The sequence below is a fragment of the Leptonychotes weddellii genome, chromosome 14, assembly GCF_054177405.1.
Source record: "Leptonychotes weddellii isolate Sample4059 chromosome 14, ASM5417740v2, whole genome shotgun sequence".
NCBI classification, from domain to species: Eukaryota; Metazoa; Chordata; class Mammalia; order Carnivora; family Phocidae; genus Leptonychotes; species Leptonychotes weddellii.
Window position 1 is genome coordinate 64779534 of NC_138382.1, and position 22360 is coordinate 64801893.

At 45.1% G+C, this 22360-nt stretch overlaps 2 protein-coding genes across 7 annotated transcripts in view; one reads left to right on the top strand and one right to left on the bottom strand.

Annotated features, from left to right (window-relative positions):
* The window catches only part of ASTN2 (astrotactin 2), an 837042-nt gene that overhangs the window by 182376 nt on the left and 632306 nt on the right, over positions 1-22360 (bottom strand). The window lies entirely within an intron of this gene.
* On the top strand, positions 3968-16706 carry TRIM32 (tripartite motif containing 32). 3 transcript variants are annotated; one of them, XM_006747509.3, is made up of 2 exons: positions 3968-4355; positions 13615-16706. In XM_006747509.3, the coding sequence occupies exon 2, from the start codon at positions 13691-13693 to the stop codon at positions 15656-15658; it is 1968 nt and encodes a 655-aa protein (XP_006747572.1). In that variant the 5' UTR covers positions 3968-4355; positions 13615-13690; the 3' UTR covers positions 15659-16706. The 3 variants fall into 3 exon arrangements, with proteins under 3 accessions (XP_006747572.1, XP_006747571.1, XP_030874247.1); XM_006747508.3 differs by having other exon boundaries at positions 4277-4355; positions 13612-16706; XM_031018387.2 differs by lacking the exon at positions 3968-4355 and adding an exon at positions 4545-4645.

The window sequence follows — 22360 nt, forward strand, 5'->3', positions numbered from 1 at the left end:
AAAAAAAAAGAATCGTACAAATCACAGTAATGATAATAATGACAACAATAGCTACCATTCCTAGAACGTTCACTCTCTACCTCAGGCAGTGCTCTAAAAACTTGAGCTCTATCAAGTCATCCAACATTCCCAACATTCCTGTTACTCCTATTTTGCAGAGTAACAGAAAGTAAAGTACAGAAAGGCTCAGTAAATTCTGCAAGGTTCTACAGCTTGTCAGTTGCAATAAGTTACCACACTTTACTTCAAATCATCTTTTTTATCTTTTCCTCAAAATAACTGTCCAGGTAAGGGGGGTTGGGGTTGGGAATAATTATTATTATATAATTATTATTATTGTAAGTGCACTAAAATGAACATTACAACACGTCAGGCAACATCCTAAAGTGTAAATGCTTAACATCCAATATCTCTCATTTTGCCACACCTCCCCCCTGAAATCCCGTGAGTTAGTTATTGTTATTCTCATCTTAAAAAAATAAAAGAGAGGTTAAACTAGAAATTTTAGCAAATGGAGAAAGTAGTGCTTATCTCATAGGGTGATGCTATCGGTTGAACTGTGTCCCCCAAAGAGATAGGCTGACATCCCATACATCAGAATGTGACTTTATTTGGAAATAGGGTCATTATAGATGTAGTTAGTTAAGATGAGGTCACACTGAAGTTTTAATTAGCTAAGATGGTGGTCACACTTAATGTAATATAACTGTTGCCCTTACAAGAAGACACAGACACATCCATTGAGGAGAATGGCATGTGATGATGAAGACACAAAGAGGGAAACTGACCACAAGAAGATGGAGGCAGAGATACTGGAGTTATGCTACCACAAGCCAAGGGATGCCTGTGGCCACCAGAAGCTGGAAGAGAAAAGGAAGGATCCTCCTTTAGAGACTTCAGAGAAAGCCTGGTCCCACTGACACCTGGACCTCAGATTTCTAGCCTCCAGAACTGTGAAAGAATAAATTTCTCCTGTGTTAAGCCACCCAGTTTCTGATACTTTGTTATGACAGCCCTAGGAAACTGATACAAGTAGTTTGAAAGTTAAATGAAAAAAAAAGGTTATGTTAAAATGCTGAATAAAGAGTATTTAAAGTACTCCACAAAAAGTATTTTTAAAAAGTCCCTGTGTATGAGGAATGCTATGTGCCAGAGTATGCAAAGCCACGGAATTAAAATGAGTGTCTTTTCCCAGGGTATTTATTTTACTCCGAGATTTTTGTGGGAAGTGTGGTAATTAATTTAACTGTTAAGTAATTTAAACATTAAAAAAAAAAAAAGGACATTAAAACAAACAGATTTTTTTTAAGAAGAGAAAAAGGGTTTTTCATCGTCATTATTGTTCTTTAAATCTTTTTTTTTTAGATTTTTTTTTTTTAAATTTATTTATTTGACAGAGAGAAAGATAGCGAGAGTAGGCACACAAGCAGGGGGAGTGGGAGAGGGAGAAGCAGGCTCCCCGCCGAGCAGGGAGCCCGATGCGGGACTCAATCCCAGGACCCCGGGATCACAACCCGAGCCGAAGGCAGACGCCCAACGACTGAGCCACCCAGGCGCCCCGTCATTATTGTTCTTTAAAGGCATGCTTGTTCGATATCCCCAGACTGTCAGAGAAGTACCACTAGGATGCTCTCTGAGCAGGAAAACAGGGGTATAAAAATATGATGAGTCCTGAATTGAGACTTTGGGGGCCAGGATCTGTGATTTTCAGCAAACAGAGTGGTAACTCCCCATCTGGTCTGAGAAGAGGGTAGAGGTAAGGTCTTAAGTGTGGGAAGAAGCTATTTGACAGCAACTCTCCCTTATCCCCAGGCTGCAACACAGGCACTGATAGAAGTACCCCAAGGCCCTTTCCAGAAAGGTTTCTTGCCATTCCGGTGAAACAGGCCACTCTGACTTGCCAACATGGCAGAAACTCAGGGCAAAAGGCAGTTCCTGCTGTTCCCTGGCAAGGCTGCTCAGAAGAGCTCTTTTGAGTGTCTTTGCCTTGACAGGATCACACTCTGTGGTCATAATGACAGCCAGGATTTGCTCCATATTCCTTGACTTCCTAAGCATTGTCATCTCCCCTTCTCTTTTTATCCTTATAAACAAACCTTACTCAATAAAATAGAAAGATAGCTGTTGTCATAAAATGTGAGTAGTCTTTGGATGGTGGTTCAGAGCATGTCCAGGGGTCTAACTGGCCTAGGTACCTCAGCTCTACCACTTCCTAGGAGGCTAACTAAGGTGGGCAAGCTATTTAATCTTGCTGAGTCTCAGATGCCTCTTTGTAAGGGGATGCTACTGATATGTACTTGAATCATTGCTGAGGGGACTGTGATATGTGACACTATCTATGAAGTGCCCGGTATATTGCTGGTGTTTAAAAAAAGGTGCCCTCTTACCCAACTGACCTCTCTGAGTCATCTTGCAGCTAGAATATGCCTAAGTCAGACAGGAAATGCAATCTGCTTAAAGTCACATTTCTGAGTCTGACTCACTTACTCAGCAACTCTTCTGTGCTGGGCACTGTGCTAACAGATGCAAGCATTCCTCCTTCCTTGGCCCTAAAGGGTTCTGTTTACACCCACTGGCTGGCTGCCAGTTTTGAGCAAAATCTGCCCCAGGGCCCTTCAGTCCTCAGCTGGGCTCCCTCTTCAGCCCACTCCTGACTCAACTTATTCCTGGTCAAACTAGTCAAACCCTGGCTGGCCATGGGCTGCAAATGTACCCTTGAGGTCTAAATAGCCCCAGACCTCTATCAGGCATCCAGAGCCCCCAGGCCCGTTCAAAGTATGCCATAAGTATACCGACCCAACCTCCCATTGACCTCAATATCTGAAATGCTGGGCGCTGGGGCTTCCGGAATCCACAATCTAAAGAGTGTTAAGAGCTAATTACAATTTTTTTTTTAAATTACCGTTAATTAAGTGCAAACCACTATGTACTCATAATCTTAATCATCATAGCAAACCTTATCTCTGTTTAGAAATGAAGAAATGGGCCGCCGAGAGGTTACACAAGATAATCAGGGTGGGGGCGCCTGGGTGGCTCAGTTGGTTAAGCGACTGCCTTCAGCTCAGGTCATGATCCTGGAGTCCCGGAATCGAGTCCCGCATCGGGCTCCCTGCTTGGCAGGGAGTCTGCTTCTCCCTCTGACCCTCCTCCCTCTCATGCTCTCTGTCTCTCATTCTCTCTGTCTCAAATAAATAAATAAAATCTTTAAAAAAAAAAAAAAAAAGATAATCAGGGTGGATTCTCATCTAGTCTTGGGTCCCAGGCTGGGCTTTATGCCCTGGAACACGTGGCCTTGCTGTTGAAGCCCCTGAGTGTCAGTTGCTTATCTAAATAGGGTGGTTATGAGAATTAAGCGGTAATGCATGGGAGGTGCTTAGCCCCAGCCGGACACTAAGTGATCACAGAGGGTAGTTTTGTTCTTGTTTCTGTTTGCTGTGTTCTCATCGTGCAGGGCCACAAACCTAAGTGGGATTTCCCATTCAGGCCCATGCGACCTCACCCCCGCCCTGCTCCTACGCTCCACCACGTGGTCACCTGAAGGAGCGGGTACTTGGCCTGGCCTGGAACTACGTAAGGGGCCACAGGCGCTCAGCAGCCACAGGCCTGACCGCCTACCACCTGGTAGCACTGTGGGCGCCCCCGAGGGCTGCCCTGGGTTTGGGTTCCCGGGGAGCTTCCCTCTGCAGGCGCAGCAGGTGCAGAGCGCGTTCCCCTATTCACCTCTGCCGCGGCCTCCCAGCAGAGAAGGGAAAAGACTCCTCGCTGGGGGGCTGGGTCCATCGCATGAACACGCATCTAGGCAGAGGTGCGTCCCAGGGAGCAACTTGGAGCCCGAGGCACTGCCTTTCTAGGCGCGTCCAGGCTCTGCGCCCGCCCCCGGAGGAGCTTTGTTCTTTCCCTGGCCACTCCTCACAGGGGCAAGCTGCGCTTCCGGGAGACCCTTCTGCCAGGAGCCAAGGCTCCGCTGGGGCCCGCTCCTGGACGTGAAGGGTCAGCGAAGCGGTTATCTGCAGTCAGACACGCGAGTTCTGATTTGACCCCTGACTCGCTGAGGGAACTTGGGCAGGCTGCTTTTGCCTCAGTTTCCCAGTCTGCACAGTGGGAACACAAGCTGACGGCCGCGTTCCTAAGGCCCTAGGCTCCCAGCGGCGAGCCTGCCCCTACTCGGCCGCTGGGCCGCGAACGCTCCGGCCCGCGCGACTACAAGCCCCAACATGCCCCGGGGGCGGGGCGCAGTGACGGACAGACGGCTCTGCGAATTAGCGCCCGCCAAGGGGCGCACGGCGGCGCGTGCGCAGAGGGCGGCGGGCGGGTGGGCTGGCGGCGGTGGACGCGTCGGAGCCGCGGGCGGTCAGGTAAGGGGCGGGAAGGAGGGCCCGGGACGAGGGACTGCGGCCAGAGTCTCGGGCCGTGACTGAGTGGCGGGGCGGGGGGCTGCGCTGGCGTGCAGCGGTCGGCCCACGCCCGACTGGCAGGGTCTGGGGACCGGATCTAAGGGGTAGGACCGGGGTGGGGGTGGGGCTGCGAGGGGCAGGCTCGGGAGGGATTCGATGGGGCAGAGGAGCTCAGAGGAGATGCAGCTCCGCCGGGAGGGGAGAGAAGGGCTCCCATAAAATCTGCGGTGCAGCATCTCGGGAGGCCTGAGGTAATGTGGGGGCCCTGAGGAGAGTGGGGTGCAGCATCTGGGCGGTGGGAGGGCGTCCGAAGGCCCTGGAGGCATCTGGGGGTGCAGAATTTCGGAAAAAGGAAGGAATTGAGGGGCCCTGATGAAACTTGGGGTGCCGCATTTCAGGAGGCTTGAGGGAGTCTGTGGCCACTAGGCGTTTGAGGAGGCAAAACCCGAGATGAGAGAGCAGGGCCTGGGGATATTCTAATTGCTAAGGAGGAAGCATCTTCCAGATGGTGTCTGGGGAAAATTGAGGGGGTGAGTTCTTGGGGGAGTCAGTGGGAGGCGGTGTCTTGTTAGCAAGAAAGGACCTGGCTCTGGTTTGAAGGCAACCCATGACATGGGGTGGATAAAAGGGAAAGGACCCAGGTTTGAGGATGGCACTGTGTCTGATGGAATGCAGGAGTTGGGGGGCTCAGATTGAAGGAGGGCAGAAGTCTGGTGTGTGTCATTGGGGTGTTATGCTGGGATGCAGGGGTGAAGGCTGCAGAGATTTGGAAACAGAGATAAAAGGTGCTATGCCTTTTATAAAAGGGATTTGGGGCACATGAGTGAAGAACTGGTGAGAGCTGCAACGTAGAGCCTGAAAGGCTGAATTCTCTATTGTAAAAACGGTTGGGAACACAATTTAGGGAGGGTTAAAGGGTAGGATGGAGATGTACTAACTGGGGTATAGAATAAGAGGACTCTGAATAGATTTATGGATTGGTGTCTTGGGCTGCTAAAGGAATTTTCCTGAAGTCTGCATGGGAAGAAAAGGAAGTACTAGAGTCCTAAAGACCTAGAGATAATGTATGGACTGGATTTGAGTGTATGAAGTTTAGCAGAGTTCAGGGGTTCAGCAACAACAAGTCTTCAGAGACCAGGACTCCTGAAGGAGCCTGACTTTCCCTGTGAGGGGCAGAATCTCCCCCGTTCACTAACCAAAGATCACTTATCACAAGGCAGCCGTGGAACTGCCACTAACTCTGAGTGGCCCCCCCTCCACCCCCTCCCCCTGCTGAAAGTTGTAGGCTTGGGAGAAGAGAGTGGTTAAAAGAGGCATAAAGCAGGAAACTATTCAAGGTCATCTGCCTAAGTATCCTTTTGTCTGTCCCTGTAAGCTGGGATAGCAGATAATATGTGAGACGTTCAGAGGAGGAGTAGAACAAGATCTCAGGCCTTGTCTTCTTTATCAGTTATATAAGTAGATTGAATTAATCCTATATAAGGTCCATTACGGCCTGGCCACTCAAGAGGCAGTGGCTCTGTGAGTTTGGGCTGGGAGAGAGACAAAAAAAGGGGAACGTTGAGTATGTAGTCCGTTGCCAAGTTCTAAAGACATGATTCCTAACCAGGGAGATGTTGTCCCCCAGGGGACATTTGGCAATGTCGGGAGACATTTTCGGCTGTCACAGTTGGAGTATCAGAGACTACTGGCCTCTAGTAGGTGGACACCAAAGATACTGTTAAACATTGCACAGTGCACTGGACAGCCCCCCCACAACAAAGAATTATCTGGCCCAAACTGTCAGTAGTGCCAAAGATGAGGTACTCTACTCAGGGGTCGGATATCCTGGATTCAAATCCTGCCTCTATCTCTTCTTGACTTTGTGATCTTGAATGAATAACTTAACGTCCCTGTTCTTGGCTCTTCTTCTATAAAATGGAATTAATAACAGGACTACATCATAGATTATTGTGAAGATTCAGTGAAGTAAATCAGAGTACTTAGTGTCTGGTGCACAGTTAGCACTCACATTTTAGTAATTTTAATTTTTATATCTACTTTCTTACTCAGTTTTCATCACAGCACTACTAAGCAGGCTCTACTATATCCAGGATTACACATAAGGAAACTAAGTCTTAGGAAGTGACTTGTTTAGGGTTCCATAGCTAGAATGGCAGAGCTAGGCTCATATTCAGATCTCTGTAACCCAACCCTGTATATTCCCTCCCTCTTTCTTTGCTTTTTCCTTGCTGGGGTCTGCTTAGTCTTACTATCTCAGCCCATTCCCCTCTAATGAAATGATTGCCCAGTGAGTATCGCTGAATATCAAATTGAGCTCTAAAGGGGACAAAACTATCTCATTAGGTAGGGAGTAGCCCTGGACTTGGTTCTTGATTTGCTCTTAGACCTGGACCAGTGGGTAGATAAGGGGAGGAGCTTGAGGTTAGACAGGATGAGGTGCAAGAGACTAAAGGGTAGGTGTAGAGGCCATACTCTGGAAGATAACTCCTGCTTCTAAATGATCTCTTGGGCTTCTTTCCCCTGGGATAGGACAGGATTTGCTCTGTCCGCTCCAGGACTAGCTATAGCATTGCTGAAGCCAGTTGAGAAACATAGTAGGACTGCATCAGAAGGCAGATTTAGCTGGGATAGCCATACACACCACTATGGAAAATATGTAATGGCAATTGAATCACCCTGGGCATCAGAGGCTTGAAGTCCAGAATTCCTCCTCTGCTGCTAATTTACTAGGTGACCTTGGACAGGCACTTCTTATCAGCCTCAGTCTATTGAAATTAAGAATCTATTGAAAAGAATAACAGCCATTTATTATTATGCACATTAACTCTGTTGATCCTGCCAACAATGTAGATGTTATTCCGTCCATATCTTACAGATGAGAAAATAGGTTAAATGCTTTACTCAAGGCTACACAGCAAGGGGCAAAGTGGGGATGTGAGCCCTTATGTCTGACTCCTAGGTAATATACTAGTTTTATTAGAAAGGCTTTTCCAACACTAAAGCCCATACACCTATGTCTGCAGAGTTTGGTAGTCAGGTTTGCAAAGCACTTCAAGTAGATTACTGTCCCTGCACAATGATGTGCTACCTCTGTGACACTCCATTTCTTTTCCTTTTGGTATAACAAACAATGCCTTTACCGACCTCTCGGCCAAACTGCCTAGAGCTAATAGTAGCCTTATCAGCTATGGAATGGTAACAAATTTTTTGAGTCAGTGTGGTTTTATGGCTGGGATTTGACACCTGGATTTGAACCTCCCTTCTACTACCTACCAGCTCTGAGACCTTAGGTTGCTTTTCTCTTACCTTGGTTTCCTTATTTATAAAGAGGAATAACACATATTTCACATAGTTATTGTGACAGTAGGAGATAATGTAATAAAAGGTGCCTGACATTCAATAAATGGTAGTTTTATGAGAGGTGGTAGCAACTATAAGAGGAAGGCATTGCTAGAAGGGAACTGAGCGTTGCTTTGCCAAATTTCAGTGACCCTAAGCAGCCCCCACCAGTCTCTCCCAAATTCCCATTCCCTCTTGCACCTTTCCCAGGATCTGCTTCCTGATCCTTTCATCAAAAGCTCATGATTAAGTGAACATGTGTTGTATGTAGATAAAAGAACTGGAAGAGAGGTGGGTGGGTGGAGATGAGTTGGAGGTCCTCTGAGAAAGGACTGTTGGTCTTTCCCTTATCCTAGATTCTTTGAGTCACACTGGCAACACTGATATTACCCAAATGTTTGTGGAAGATGCAAGGGAGCCTTTCCAGCTCCTGCAGTTTTAGAAGCAGAACCTACAGGTGTCTTTCCAGCAAACTCTATTACTGATTTAACCTGTCCGTGACATACTGTAGCTCAGGTTTCCTTTTCCACAAACAGTTCCTTCTGGATTGTTTTGTTCGTCTCAGACCCGGTACAGCTCTGTAGGTTATGCCTGTGTTTCCCTACAAGCTCCTACTTGTTGAGTTTTTCTTAGCTGTTTGCAGGTAACCTTAAATGCCCTGAGTAAAATTAAACTCCAAAACCTCTTCCGCACACAGGACTAGGTGAGTGTCAAGTGGGGGCCTCTCAGACTTTGTTAAAATCACTCCTGCTAGCCACTCCCAGAGAGTGACCACTGGGAGCCTGGAGATGGTTATGCACTTGATTAGCATTCCATTCAAATGCAAGAGGAATAAATACAGTTTAGAAAGGGAATGTGATAAGCCTTGCAAAACCTCAGTCAAACCAGAGGAGTGTGACAGTGGTAGGATGGACCTTCATGTCTTGTGAAAGAAAATGTAGTACTCTTTTACATGTTTTCCTGGTTTTTAAGTAAAGAGCTCCGTTCATGTTTGGTTTTGTTCAGAATTATATCCCTGGTGTTTTTATGGGACTGGACTCGTAGTATGTGGTCAGTAAAGATTTGTTTAACTAATTGCTTAAAGTTCTTTAGTTCTGCTGATGGCCTAAGCCCTCAAGAGGCTGACAAAGGTATGACCTTTGGTCATCTCTAATCTTTAGATTCTGAGTTCAGGTAAAACTCTCTCGTGAAGGCTCAGAATTTTTATTTTTGAAACTTACATATCTGATATCTTGGGTACAGTATGCCTGTTGAAAAGTGCCTGTTTCTTCTCACTGGCTGGGTAACGGCTGCCGCTAGACTATTAATATACTGCACAGTTAATTGTATGCCTCTCTTGGTGCTATACTAAGTGTGTTAGACACATAATCCCATAATCTTTAATAGTAACCTTGTGAGGAAGATACTATTTTAAAGCCCTTCTTTTAGATAAACTGAGAACTAGAGAGGTTAGTTGACTTGTCCAAGTCTCCACAGTAAGCAGTAGAGCCAGGATTGAAATCCAGAAAGCCTGATTCCTGAACCCACTTTCTTAATCTATATAATACTGGTCACCCCCAGTGACCTGTCTTTTAGTCCTAATTCTGCCATATGATTAATGAGTTCTTGATCTCTCTCTCCTGATCTCCATTTACTCGTCTATTTTACTTTTTGATATCACTACTAATTCTAGCATTCCATATTTAGTCCCTGCTAAAAGGAGCTTATTTTCTGGGCAAAAGAAGTTGTGAATTCATTTGCCCATCAGTTTCTAGCATAGATACCTAGTGTCCTCAATCAAATTCTTTCAAAGCCAGCCAGTCCTTTTATTAATCTTTATGTGCTTTTATCTGCCATAACAAGAAAGATTCTTCATCCCTTTGAAAATGTAGTTTGTAAACTAGTACTGGTTGTTATTGTTAATACTGTTGCTGATTGTTACTAAAATTATGATAAATAAGTTTTTCATTTCACACCTGCCATTTTCCAGACTAGGCATTGATAAGCATTATCCCTAGTTTTTTACTTTTTATAAAGTAAGAAGACAGGTTTAGTGAGGTTAAATAACTTGCCTACTGTCCCACAACTTGTAAACAGCAGTGCTGATTTAATCCCAGTTCTGCCTGATTTCAGGGTTAGTGTGTTTTTGTTTTTTGTTTTTTTTCCTGCTATCCTGGTTATTTAAATTGTGGACTGGGGAAAGCATGGTGGTACCAGAAGCGGCTAGATCAGGTTAGGGTATGACTATAGAAGTTTCCTGAGTTTTAGGGCAGCTGAAGCAAACACAGCTTAAGGGGTAGATTCTTATCTGGAGCTGAAGAGCTGGGCCAGTATTAGTAGGCGATGTGCGGTATTAATCATGAGATCAGAGTAGTGAGGTGAGGGGTCAAGAACTGAAAGTACAAAGTGTGCAACAGGAAACATGTTTAAGGTATCATGAAGTCAGACAAGATTATTATAACATGTTGGGGAGTCATTCTGATTGGTTTTAGATTTTATAGCTGACAGAAAATGGGCCGCTAACATAGAGACTTGTGATGGTAAGACAATTCCTGTCACCCCTCTTAGTCCTTTCAGGGAAGCTGAGTTCAGATTGACTTTCCATCTGAATCATCATTGTCAGTATTAACAGTAATGGCTAGATGTATGTTTCTTGAGGAGAGGGAATGTATCTGCCTGTCACATGGCTCTATATCAGGCTAGGATCCTGCTGAAGGCAGTGTTTGCAGGTCGTAGACATGGGAGACATAGTTCGGGCTTTTTCCAAGTCTGAGGCTATATACCTGACGCTTTAATGATGAGAACTCACATTTTCCTGGCAGAGCATGCCAGCTTTAGAGTAGGAATCCTTGACATTCTCTTCTGTCTTAGGGAGCCTAGTGAAGCTGCAGATAGCTGAGATAATTTGGAATATGGATGTGGGCATAGTAAATTCATTTTTTAAAGTGAATAGCTTAGACAAGGAGGCAAGAAGCTTTTTAATTGAAGGAGGTGGTGTGATATTCCAGAAAGCTGGGGAAAGAATTTGCTAGTATTTTTACAAGTTGGCAGACTTGTTTAATTAGCTGATCTGCAGTGCCAGCTTTGGGAAGAACAGATGTCCCTTGCATTGTAAGGTAGCACGCTCTGGATCTAAACACCAAATGTTGCCCTCAGTATGTTATGCCAGATGATGGAAGGAGGAGCTGAAGCTATTGGTCTAGAGCTAAAGTTTGCATGGATCTGAGTTGAGGTTTCTATCAGTATTTTCATACTACTGTGTCCAGACCTATGGCATTTAAGAATTCAGTAGTAAGTTTCACATATTCACATGAGACCTTAGAGGTTCATGATATGTGATAGTGTGTTATTTTGTTGAGACATGGATTTGAGTCCTAATGGGTTGCAAGGCTGGTGTGTGGGAGTGGGTCACCCAGCTAATAAATCAGTGTAGCCAACCGACTCCACTGGAGCTAAATCTCGTAACAATAGTATTGTTCTTATTTGTGGAGAAAATTATATTCTACAAGGCAACATCTCCCAAAGTATGGTCTAGAGAACACTTGTGAACAAGTGTTACATGACAGTGGGGAAAAACCCTGAAACTTGAAGTTATTAATAATGGGTTAAACAAAGTTAAAGGTATCTGTACTGCAGGGTTTCAGCATGTTTGAGCTTTTTGTGACCTTGAGCCAGCTTTTCTGAGCCTTAGTTTCCTCATTATAAAATAATAAAAATAGTACCTACTTATAGGGTCATTATGAGGATTAAATGAGATTAAGTATATGAAGCATCTAGTGTGCTATCTAGCACATGGAAGATACCAAAAGCATACCAGAAGCATCCAACTAAGACTAGGTACCATGGATACTGTTTCCCTTCTGGTAGAAGAGAAGTGAGATTTCAGAGAGGTGGGGTTGACTTTGGATAAATTATGTGTGTCTGTTATTGAATATTTGTCAGGTCACCATGCAAAGCTAAATATGGGGAAATTCCGGAATATGAATCTCTGCATAGACTCCCCCTCTGTATGCATGGAGAAAGAGTTCATAACATTTACAAAGCTTTTCTCACCTTGCTGCATTATCCTTAAACCAGGCTAACTTGCCCTCCTCTTCTCCTTGATGGCTGACCATCTGCATTATCAGGAGACTGATACAGCAAGGATACAGCTGTAGAATTTGCATTTAAGAAGGGCTACAATTTATCCCTGTGACTCACCTTGCTAGATCTATTCATTCTAATTTGGGGTATAAATTGACAATGACATAAGTCTGCAGAGCACTGAGATCGCTGTTCTATTTCATGAGCATATGTGGATCAAGGTGGGTGGGAGTATTTATGGCTTGTACTTCGTGAAGTAGGGGGTGTTCCAGGCCAAAAATAAACTGACTTGATAAGGCAGTACTGTTTTTTAAATCATTGGGCTTGAGTCTCTGGCTTTCCTAGCTGTACCACTTCCCCCACTTTAATCTACTCATCTTGGTGATTGTACTTCTTCTAATATTGCTCAAATGCATCTTTCCATTTCTACCACCTGCTCCCTAGTTCAGCTCCCCATTACCTCCCCCAGGCAATTTTGCAGCAGTTTTCCAAACTAGTTTCTCAGCCTTTTCACCTACTCCATTCAAGCTTTGATCATATCACTTCCATGCTTCAAAATAGGCGTTGTTTCACTGTGCCCATCAAAATGAAATCTGAAGGTCTCATTTTGGCTCTGAAGATTTAATTATAATCATTCTCATAATCAAACCAGTTACTCTGATCTCCCTATGTTCTCCCACAATTTTAACCTAAGAATGAGAGAAAAGAGAACTAAAATTTATCTAAGACTTTTTTGGTGCTAAGCCAAAACTTAGAAGTTTATACACTACCTATACTCTCTCATTTAATCCTTGCATTAACCTTGTGAAGGCAGTATTATTTCATTTTACAGATGGAAACAAACCTATAGAAGCTACATGTTCTCTGTCTCTTTCTAATACCCTGAAGCTCTTGCTCTTTCCCTTGCTTTCTAACCTTTGTTAAGACTGTCCTTGTCTGGTACTCCCTTTCCCTCATCTCCACATAGCCAGGACCCTATCCAGTGCCATTCTATTTCCTGTGGAATTAGAGTGAATGCCTTTTAGCCTCCATCATACTGAGTTTGTATCTTATTTATGATACTGTTTTCTGCCTTGGCTATTATTTACCATGTCTTGTCTCCTTTACTAAAGTTTGAGATCTCAAGAGCAGGATTTGTGTCCTGGTAACTTAGTAAAGTACATGGTACCTAGTCTTAGTTGGATGCTTTTGGTCACATAGTTTCCTTTGTTTGAAATGCCTTTATCCCTCAAGGCCATGTTTCTTTCCAGACATATCTCAGAAGTGTCACTGCTTCTGGGGAGCCCTCCCCAGTGCCTGTAGGAACTGTTACTCTAGCCACTGTGCCCCGCAGCACTTTGTGGGTAATCCTTTCCTATATGTAATTTTCTTATGCTTTTCTCCTAATATAAATTGAGTCGTAGACGTCACTAATCACTAACATTTATCAAGCATACTGTTTGCCCGTGGGCTGTACGAGGTGCAGCATATTCATCATGCTGTTGAACCCTTCCAAAACTAGATGAAGTAGATACCATTATTACTTCCGTTTTGTAGATGGGCGATGGGAAACTGAGCTTTGGAAAGTTTAGGTTGCTTCCTTAAGGTCACACAACTAAGTATCAGAGACTCCAGACCCTGATATCTTACCCACTGTGCAATGCTTTGTCTGCTTTACTTCCTTGTGTATCACCATCACCTAACAGAGTAGACTTCAATAAATATTTGTTAAATAAGTTAGCAGCTGAATGAATGATGGTAGCTCTTATCTACATGTTTCTTGAGTGAATTAGCTCGTACAGGCGGTGGAATAATGGTTTCTTACTCTCGTTAGCAGGACTTGACCGTCTGGAGCATGAATACCAAGCTGTTCGGTTCTGGGCTGTGTTAGCAGGCCCCTCAAGGGAAGCACAATGGCTACTGCAGCAGCCGCGGCTTCTCACCTGAACCTGGACGCCCTCCGGGAAGTGCTGGAATGCCCCATCTGCATGGAGTCCTTCACAGAGGAGCAGCTGCGGCCCAAGCTCCTGCACTGCGGCCATACCATCTGCCGCCAGTGCCTGGAGAAGCTCCTGGCCAGTAGCATCAATGGGGTCCGCTGTCCCTTTTGCAGCAAGATTACCCGCATAACCAGCCTCACCCAGCTCACGGACAATCTGACGGTGCTGAAGATCATTGACACAGCCGGGCTCAGTGAGGCTGTGGGGCTGCTCATGTGCCGGTCGTGTGGACGGCGGCTGCCCAGGCAGTTCTGCCGGAGCTGCGGTGTGGTGCTCTGCGAGCCGTGCCGGGAGGCGGACCACCAGCCCCCCGGCCACTGTACGCTTCCTGTCAAAGAGGCAGCTGAGGAGCGGCGGCAGGACTTTGGAGAGAAGTTGGCCCGTCTGCGGGAGCTTATGGGGGAGCTGCAGCGCCGGAAGGTGGCCCTGGAAGGGGTCTCCAAGGACCTTCAAGCACGGTATAAAGCGGTTCTCCAGGAGTACGGGCACGAGGAGCGCAGGGTCCAGGAAGAGCTGGCTCGCTCTCGCAAGTTCTTCACGGGCTCTTTGGCTGAGGTGGAGAAGTCCAATAGTCAGGTGGTAGAGGAGCAGAGTTACCTGCTTAACATTGCAGAGGTGCAGGCTGTGTCTCGCTGTGACTACTTCCTGGCCAAGATCAAGCAGGCAGATGTGGCGCTACTGGAGGAGACAGCTGACGAGGAGGAGCCCGAGCTCACGGCCAGCCTGCCCCGGGAGCTAACCCTACAGGATGTGGAGCTTCTCAAGGTTGGCCATGTCGGCCCCCTCCAGATCGGGCAGGCTGTTAAAAAGCCCCGGACAGTCAACATGGAAGATTCCTGGGCCATGGAGGCTGCAGCCTCCGCCGCCTCCACCTCCGTTACATTCAGAGAGATGGACATGAGCCCCGAGGAAGTGGTCGCCAGCCCTCGGGCCTCACCTGCTAAGCAGCGGGGTTCCGAGACCGCCGCCAGTATCCAGCAGTGCCTCTTTCTCAAGAAGATGGGGGCCAAAGGCAGCACTCCAGGCATGTTCAACCTTCCCGTCAGTCTCTATGTGACCAGTCAAGGCGAGGTGCTGGTTGCTGACCGAGGCAACTACCGTATACAAGTCTTCACTCGGAAGGGCTTTTTGAAGGAGATCCGCCGCAGCCCCAGTGGCATTGATAGCTTTGTGCTGAGCTTCCTTGGGGCTGATCTGCCCAATCTCACTCCTCTCTCAGTGGCCATGAACTGCCATGGGCTCATTGGTGTGACTGACAGCTACGACAACTCCCTCAAGGTATACACCTTGGATGGTCACTGCGTGGCCTGTCACAGGAGCCAGTTGAGCAAACCCTGGGGCATCACAGCCCTTCCGTCCGGCCAGTTTGTGGTAACTGACGTGGAAGGTGGAAAGCTCTGGTGCTTCACTGTTGACCGAGGAGCAGGGGTGGTCAAATACAGCTGCCTCTGTAGTGCCGTGCGGCCCAAGTTTGTCACCTGCGATGCTGAGGGCACCGTCTACTTCACCCAGGGCTTGGGCCTCAATCTGGAGAATCGGCAGAATGAGCACCACCTGGAGGGTGGCTTCTCCATTGGCTCTGTGGGCCCCGATGGGCAGCTGGGTCGCCAGATTAGCCACTTTTTCTCAGAGAATGAGGATTTCCGCTGCATTGCTGGCATGTGTGTGGATGCTCGTGGTGATCTCATTGTGGCTGATAGTAGTCGAAAGGAAATTCTCCACTTTCCTAAGGGTGGGGGCTATAGTGTCCTTATTCGAGAGGGGCTCACGTGTCCAGTGGGCATCGCCCTCACTCCTAAAGGGCAGCTATTGGTCTTGGACTGTTGGGATCACTGCATCAAGATTTACAGCTACCATCTGAGAAGATACTCTACCCCTTAGGGGGTAAGAGAGAGCCATTTCTTCTGCTTCCAGCCACCTTCCTTCCTTATTCCTTGGTTACTGGTGATATTGTAGAGTGCACTTGGCCTGTGTCTTTATGCCAGCTGGCTAGTCCTAGAATTTTAGAAGCTGTCTTTTAGTAGGGTTTTGTTTTGTTTTGTTCTTTTTCATTATTTCCCTCCTAAATTTAGAGCTTTAACAGTTGGCATTGCCCCAAATAGGACATCTGATACGGGGTTAGCTGAAGTTTGATTAGAACTTAGGCACTTTGAGGCTTCAGTAGAGAGCCTTTTGCCCTCTGTATTTGAAATTTGCCCTTGTACTGAACCCTTGTTGATTTCCCTCTTTTGGCTTTGATAACCCTGGTCCCGTATTTTCCTCTTAATGTAATGCACTTCATATGTGACACTTTCTCTTCAATTTTGCTGCATTTAGTGTGCATGCTCCAGTGGGATCTGTTCCACCTTTCATTTCAGACATCATATCCCCGTGGCATGATGCCTCGGGTCTCTTCACCTTTATCAGAGTGAAAGTTCACTCATTTAGTGCCACCAAGGGAGATATACAGTCCTTTTGGGAAGCAGTACCTCTTGGTTCTGGGGGTTTTGTGCCATCTTGGATTGGTCTCTAATTGCAGATGTGACAGAGAATAGATCGACCCCTAGCTGGTTGGTGTTGAAGACTTTAGCCTGGAAATTGCTTGCCTTTTACAGGAGCGTATAGATTGGACTTATTTCAAAGCACAGAAAGATGGGAATAAACAAACACAAATGCTAATACAGTCAGTAAACACTCCTGAATAGTTTCTAGAGCTCATCATTTTTCATATTACCTCTCTCCACGGACCTGTGCTAAGATTTGACTGCAGAATTGTACAACACAGGCCAGGGTCAACAAAGTGGGGGGGTGGACACATCTCATTTTCGTTAGACAAAACTGTTGGGTCTTTATTCTGTATTTTCCTCAAGTGACTGCACAGTATTTGGTTTTGAGATTTATTTCCATTCCTCTATCAAGAATTAAATAATTGATAACTGTTTCTTCATCACTGGTGTTCATGTCTTTTAATTAAATATGGGATTTGGGAAATGAGAGGGATAAGTTGTACCATGCTGTTTTGCTTCCATATCTGACACTGTATTCTTTGAGAGCATTAAGGATCTACCCCAGTCAAAACTCAGCCTAAGGCACCATTATGTAAAGAAATCCAAATCTTACTCCCACACGCGTGTACAGACTCAGCCCCTGAGGTCTACAGGGCCACCAACGCTCTGTTGGGAATTGAGCCTCTGCCATTTGCTTCATCCTTGTAATTAGAGTTCAAAAAAGGAAGAAGTCTTGTCTTTAAAAAGACCAGAAGTGGGTGAGGGAATTTGTGACAAGGATCCTCAGGCTTTATTTTTACTAAGCAGCATAGTTCGCACTTTAGGTGCAGGGCTGATGGCAAGCCAAAGAGCTATAACCTTGCATTTTAAAGAAACAAAATTTGTTAAGCTGGGCTACTCAAAGTTGTTTTGTTTCTTGGTGATGGCATTGTTTTTTTGGCTTCTGTTGTAATAGCTGCCAAAGAACAGGAAAGGAAATTATTGGTGTGATGTCAAACTAGTTTGTCTTGCGCTTTTCACCTGGAGAGAGCCCCATGTTCTGATTATGAAATTGCATCCGATTTTGAAAGATTGTATAATTGAGAGGAAATTGATCCAATTAAAAGTGCATCACAGATAACCCCACTAGTTATTAGAGCCACTTTATCTGTGATAGCACCTGGCGTTCGGGGATCTGTCTTTGCTGTCAGTGGGGGGCTTGCTAAGGTAAGAACATTGGTCGAGGCTTTTGGCACAGTTTGTAGCACAGAAACGTGTATCGTGGGCTGGCTTGACGTAAAGGGGCCAGAAGCCCTCTAGCTGCTGATGCTTTTGGAAGGCCCTGTGTTCGATCATTACTGGTGTTCAGCATTTAGGGCTACCCAGTGTTGAGCCACACTCATGCCTTGGTCCTAAAGTATAGCAGCCATCTGCTGGCCCAAAAGGGACGTGAGTGTAGTCTGAATGTTTTTGTTTCTTCGGTGTGAATATTTTAGGCTGTGCTTAGTGCAATTTTCAATTATCCACCATGTTGACTACATTACATACATAGTACAGCTCCAGCAAACTAGTTTCCTCAATTATAGCCATTTTTGTTTGTTGTTTGTTTTTTATTTTTAAGCAGCAGTGCCCTGATTCAAATAAAGTCTTAAGTGCAAGTCTGTTATGTAAAGTAGATCAAAGAGCAGCTGCTCTGGTTGAAGCAGGTTTGTGGGCCTGCAGAACGGGCCTTATTTATCCCTTTATCCCCTCACCTACCCTGCGCACTCTTGCAAAACTCCTGTGAATCTATAGAACGCTTTCCAAAAACCATTAAACTATAGCATCGCTTGTCTTCCACGAGGCCCTGGGCCAGGCATTTCACCTTTCCCCTTCTGAAGGAAGGGTGTAAGATGTGAGATAGGAGATGTGAAAGTACTCGGCATACTCAGTAAGTGATAAGCTAGTACTATCTTCTTTCCTTGAGTTGTTCAAACGAGTAGTGTGAGGTTATCCAGGCCCTCCAAATGATATGTTCCCTTTCCTATTTTACAGGTTCCTGTTTGCCAACCAGAACTTTGCTCCAGGATTTCCTCCCGCTAGGCCACCTGTTCCTTTTTATTACCACTCTCCCTATTTCACATTTCTATTATTATATAAATTGCTGTGAGCACTTCGCGTGGTGCCTAACATAGAATATATATATCCTCGGGTATTTAACTGGCTGTTATTTACTTTACTTGCTAATGATAATAGGCCTCCAGCAACCTTAGTTTTCTTAACACAGCCCCCTTACACTGGATAAAAAAGTATTCTTAGGTAAGCCCTTTAATAAGGTATATGAGAAACTGAAGGCAAACAAATGACTTACAGGTTGGTTAAGTCCGGCTTCCCTTTATCATTTTGAGTAATTACACAGAATTTATGGTTTTAGAGAAATGAGTCATTCAATACTTGCTGAGTACCTACTGTGGTCCAGGCACTATGCCAAGTGTCCAGAAAAGAAAAGAGTAATGATAAATGATGTTAATGTGCCTCCTTTTTCAGAAATTATTTCTGTTTTTCCGACTTCCTCAAAGGCCAGGGATAGGCACTACCTGAATGATTTAAGGGTCAATCCCAGCCTGAGGTAGTCCACAGAGGGATACTCCATTATTCCAGTCAGTAGGATAAACTTGGCTGGAGTCCTACAGTGTTCCTGTGGGTGAGGTAAGTAATGCTTAAGTAGCTGTACTTTTAATCTAGTACTAATTAATGGCCTCTTAAAAGTGAAGTGTTACCCAGCTCTGTAGGAGGGAAGTGGAAGGCAGAGCCTAGTAGGAAACTCGGGGCTCTATCTTGCACCTGAGTAGGCTGTTGATTGGTACTTAGGACGTACAACCCCTCAAGGGATCGCAAAACAAATTACAGCAGCTGCCTGGATGAATTTTACAAGCAGGGCAGTGGTGAGGTAGAAAGCTGTTTAGTAAAATACACACTTATACTCCAGACCTATGGCTATATCTTGTCAATATCATTAATATTCATGCTACCCTGGCTAAGTCTGAAGTTAGTGAGGAAGCTCTGGGACTGGCAATGTATTCTAGTGGGAAAGTCACTGGATTTGGTCTAGGTCAGAATCACAGCTCTGCCTCTGACCTACCTATATGGCCTCAGGTGATCAACATACCTCTGCCTCAGTTTCTCTGTCTGGAAAGAGGTTAGACTAGATCATCAGTAAAATCCCTTTTAGCTCTATGATATTGATTTTTAATCCATTAGAATTGTTGAGTTTTGCCTTAGTGTTTTTGCATAATTCTTGCTAAAATTGTATCATGTTTAAATTAGAGTGGTAGAAAGAATCTGCACTTTGTAATAATCAGCCCCACTTTGGTCCAGTTGCTTACTATACCCCAGTTATTGTAACCACGGGCCACTTACTAGCTGTTGTCACTCTGTTGAACTACAGTTTCCTCATCTGGTAGAAGGCAAGGACAGTTTATGTTTTAAAGTGCTGTTGTGAGAATTAAAAACTGTAAACGGGATAGCGTATGTAAAAGTACCGAATTCAGAAAATGTGAGGGGCTCAGAAAACGTGACTTCCGTTTTAGGAGGCAAAGACTTACCCTCATGGTGCACCGATGTAAAATTTTCACGTTAATGCGGGTGGATTTCAGACCTGTGTTGGTGGTAACAGTGGGGCTGCTGGAGGGGCAGAGGCAAAATTCAAGAGTATTGTATCCCAGAAGGAAAGCTGCACAAAAAGCCTAAAGGCTTGTTATTTGATTAAAGTAGTCAGGATGTCATCTTGACACTTTTTGAGAGGTTAAATGGAGTCAAGATTTTATATATATATAAATATATATATTTATATAAAGTTATATACATGTATATTTATATACATATGTATGTGTATTTATTTTAAAACAGAAATATGCATGTTTAGCTATTCCTATAGACGGCTGGCATAAAAGGATTTTTCCTACAGGTCAGTATTCATTAACTCAAATAATTACAAAAATTAACATAAGGTATTAAGAGTACAATTGCTGGCTGCATACTGGGCTCTCCTAGAAACAAAGGTTGGTTGTCACAGACACTGAGCCTGTGGCCCTCCATCCCTAGCTGCCCATTATGCCTCGGGTGGTGGAAGCAGCACCCTGAAAGTTCAGCACAGCCATAGAGCCAAACCTAGGCCCTCAGCATACCTCACGTGTAGGATAGGGTGCCCCCTCCATCCTCCGTCCTTTGCCAGATGCCATGGTGCTGGAAAAGGACACCTCCTTTCCCACACCCCTCGGCTTATCTGAGGAGTTCCCTGGGATCAACCAAGTGAGTAGCAAACAGTTTGTATACTTTATAGGTAGTATGACCACCATTGTACGTGATGGAGTTTGCTGGAAAGCTGCAACTTTTCAGCCCTTAACTGGGATGTTCCTGATAATGGAACAGAACCCAAGGGTCAGCACAAGTGGCCAAACTTCATGCAGTCTTCTTTGCACTGGGTGCCCTGGCCAGCAGTCAGCCCCATCTCCACATCTCTATAGACTCTTGGGCCATTGCCAATGATGTGCTCATCTGGTCCAGCCAATGGCAGCAACAATTCCCTATCCAAGGTTGCCTCTTTAGGGTAAAGATATCTGGGAATTTCTTGTGTCACAGATAACCCAAAACATATCAAGATTACACATGTCTTCACACATACTAAATCCATAATAAAAGACCTCACTAAGACACTCCTTATTGTCTTCAGAGTTGCAGACATTATTGATAGTGACCAAAGCACTCATTTCACTTCTCAAAATATACAATGTTGGGCTCTTAACGTAAGGCACTTAGAATTTTCATTTCCCTTACCGCCTTCATAGAGTGCCATATTGGCTTGCTTACACAAGTTGAAGTTCAGTTAAATGAAACATGGCGCATTTCAGTAGTCAAATATCCAGGGCAAATTGTAATAAAGATTCTGACTTCCATGCTTGATGCTTGAATTCTGACAGCATTCCAGCCCCACTACTCCCCGCCCCCCACCCCACTTCCCCATCAACCCCTCATTGGCAAACCTAGGTGCCACGTTTTAGTGCCAGAGGGAAGTTCAGACCACGGCAACCCACCTCAACCCTACTCCACACCCCTACGTATTATATACAAGCCAAGCCAGTCTCCCCTCCTTGTTTTCTCAAGCCACTTGGGACCTGCTTGGGAGCAGAAAGCTTCATTATGTGAGTGTTACATCCTTTTATATCTGGGTGTGTTCCATCCTCTGAACCACATACCAGGCTGGAGTCCATCCCACTACTTTTGAGTGACCACAAATGTTTAGAGATAAACGTTAAAACAACTTCACACTATGACAAATTACATTTCATGAGTAATTTATGAGCAATCACATGAATAAGACAATGTGTTTTTGTGAAATGACATTTCATATTTAAACTTAAGAATAAAAACTCTCAGGTCCAAGGGTCTGGAGCTTGTTTAACAAATCTAATGATTCTGTTAAAGTGTTAGAAATATATTGGAAATACCATGGTTCAAAGGGTGGAAAGGGAGCAGGTATGCCTGTCTCCCCTGATCCATGACTCGGGGGCTGATGTAGGAGAATGAAACTTGCACCGATCGGAGGAAATGTGTGATGCCTACACAATCGGGCACTATATGCTGGACCTTCCTTAAAGGCTAGTTAACTCTTGGCCAAATGAGCGGTGCAAATGACGAAGCCAAAAGCCTAGAAGTATGTATCCATTCCTTCTGCTCTGGTGATGATGACTGCATAGACTTGTTTCCTTCCTCAGTGAAATGGGAGGTGTTAACTCCAGCCTATGTACTATGCACTGGGACTGTTCCTCTGTGTCCTGTAACATTTTACCTAAGGAAAAGCTGGCCAGAAATGAGAAGTGTGGACAGCCCCTCTGAATGAAACAAAGCCTCTCTAAATAAAAGGTCAAAAACAATACTGGGTGTGGAGGGGCGGGTGTGTGTGTGGAAGCTGCTCCCTGAGGAAGCAAATTACAAAAGGGGATCTGTATTTTTACACTGGGAGCTTTGTCTTCTCCTGTGACGATTATCTACACAACTTGTGTTTTCAGGTCTTACCTTTTTTTTTTGATTACCAGACCAGTATATGTCCAGCTGCCCACTTCATATTGCCAACTAGCTT

Coding starts and splice junctions, on each gene's coding strand:
- TRIM32 (XM_006747509.3), top strand. CDS start 13,691: ATGGCTACTGCAGCAGCCGCGGCTTCTCACCTGAACCTGGACGCCCTC.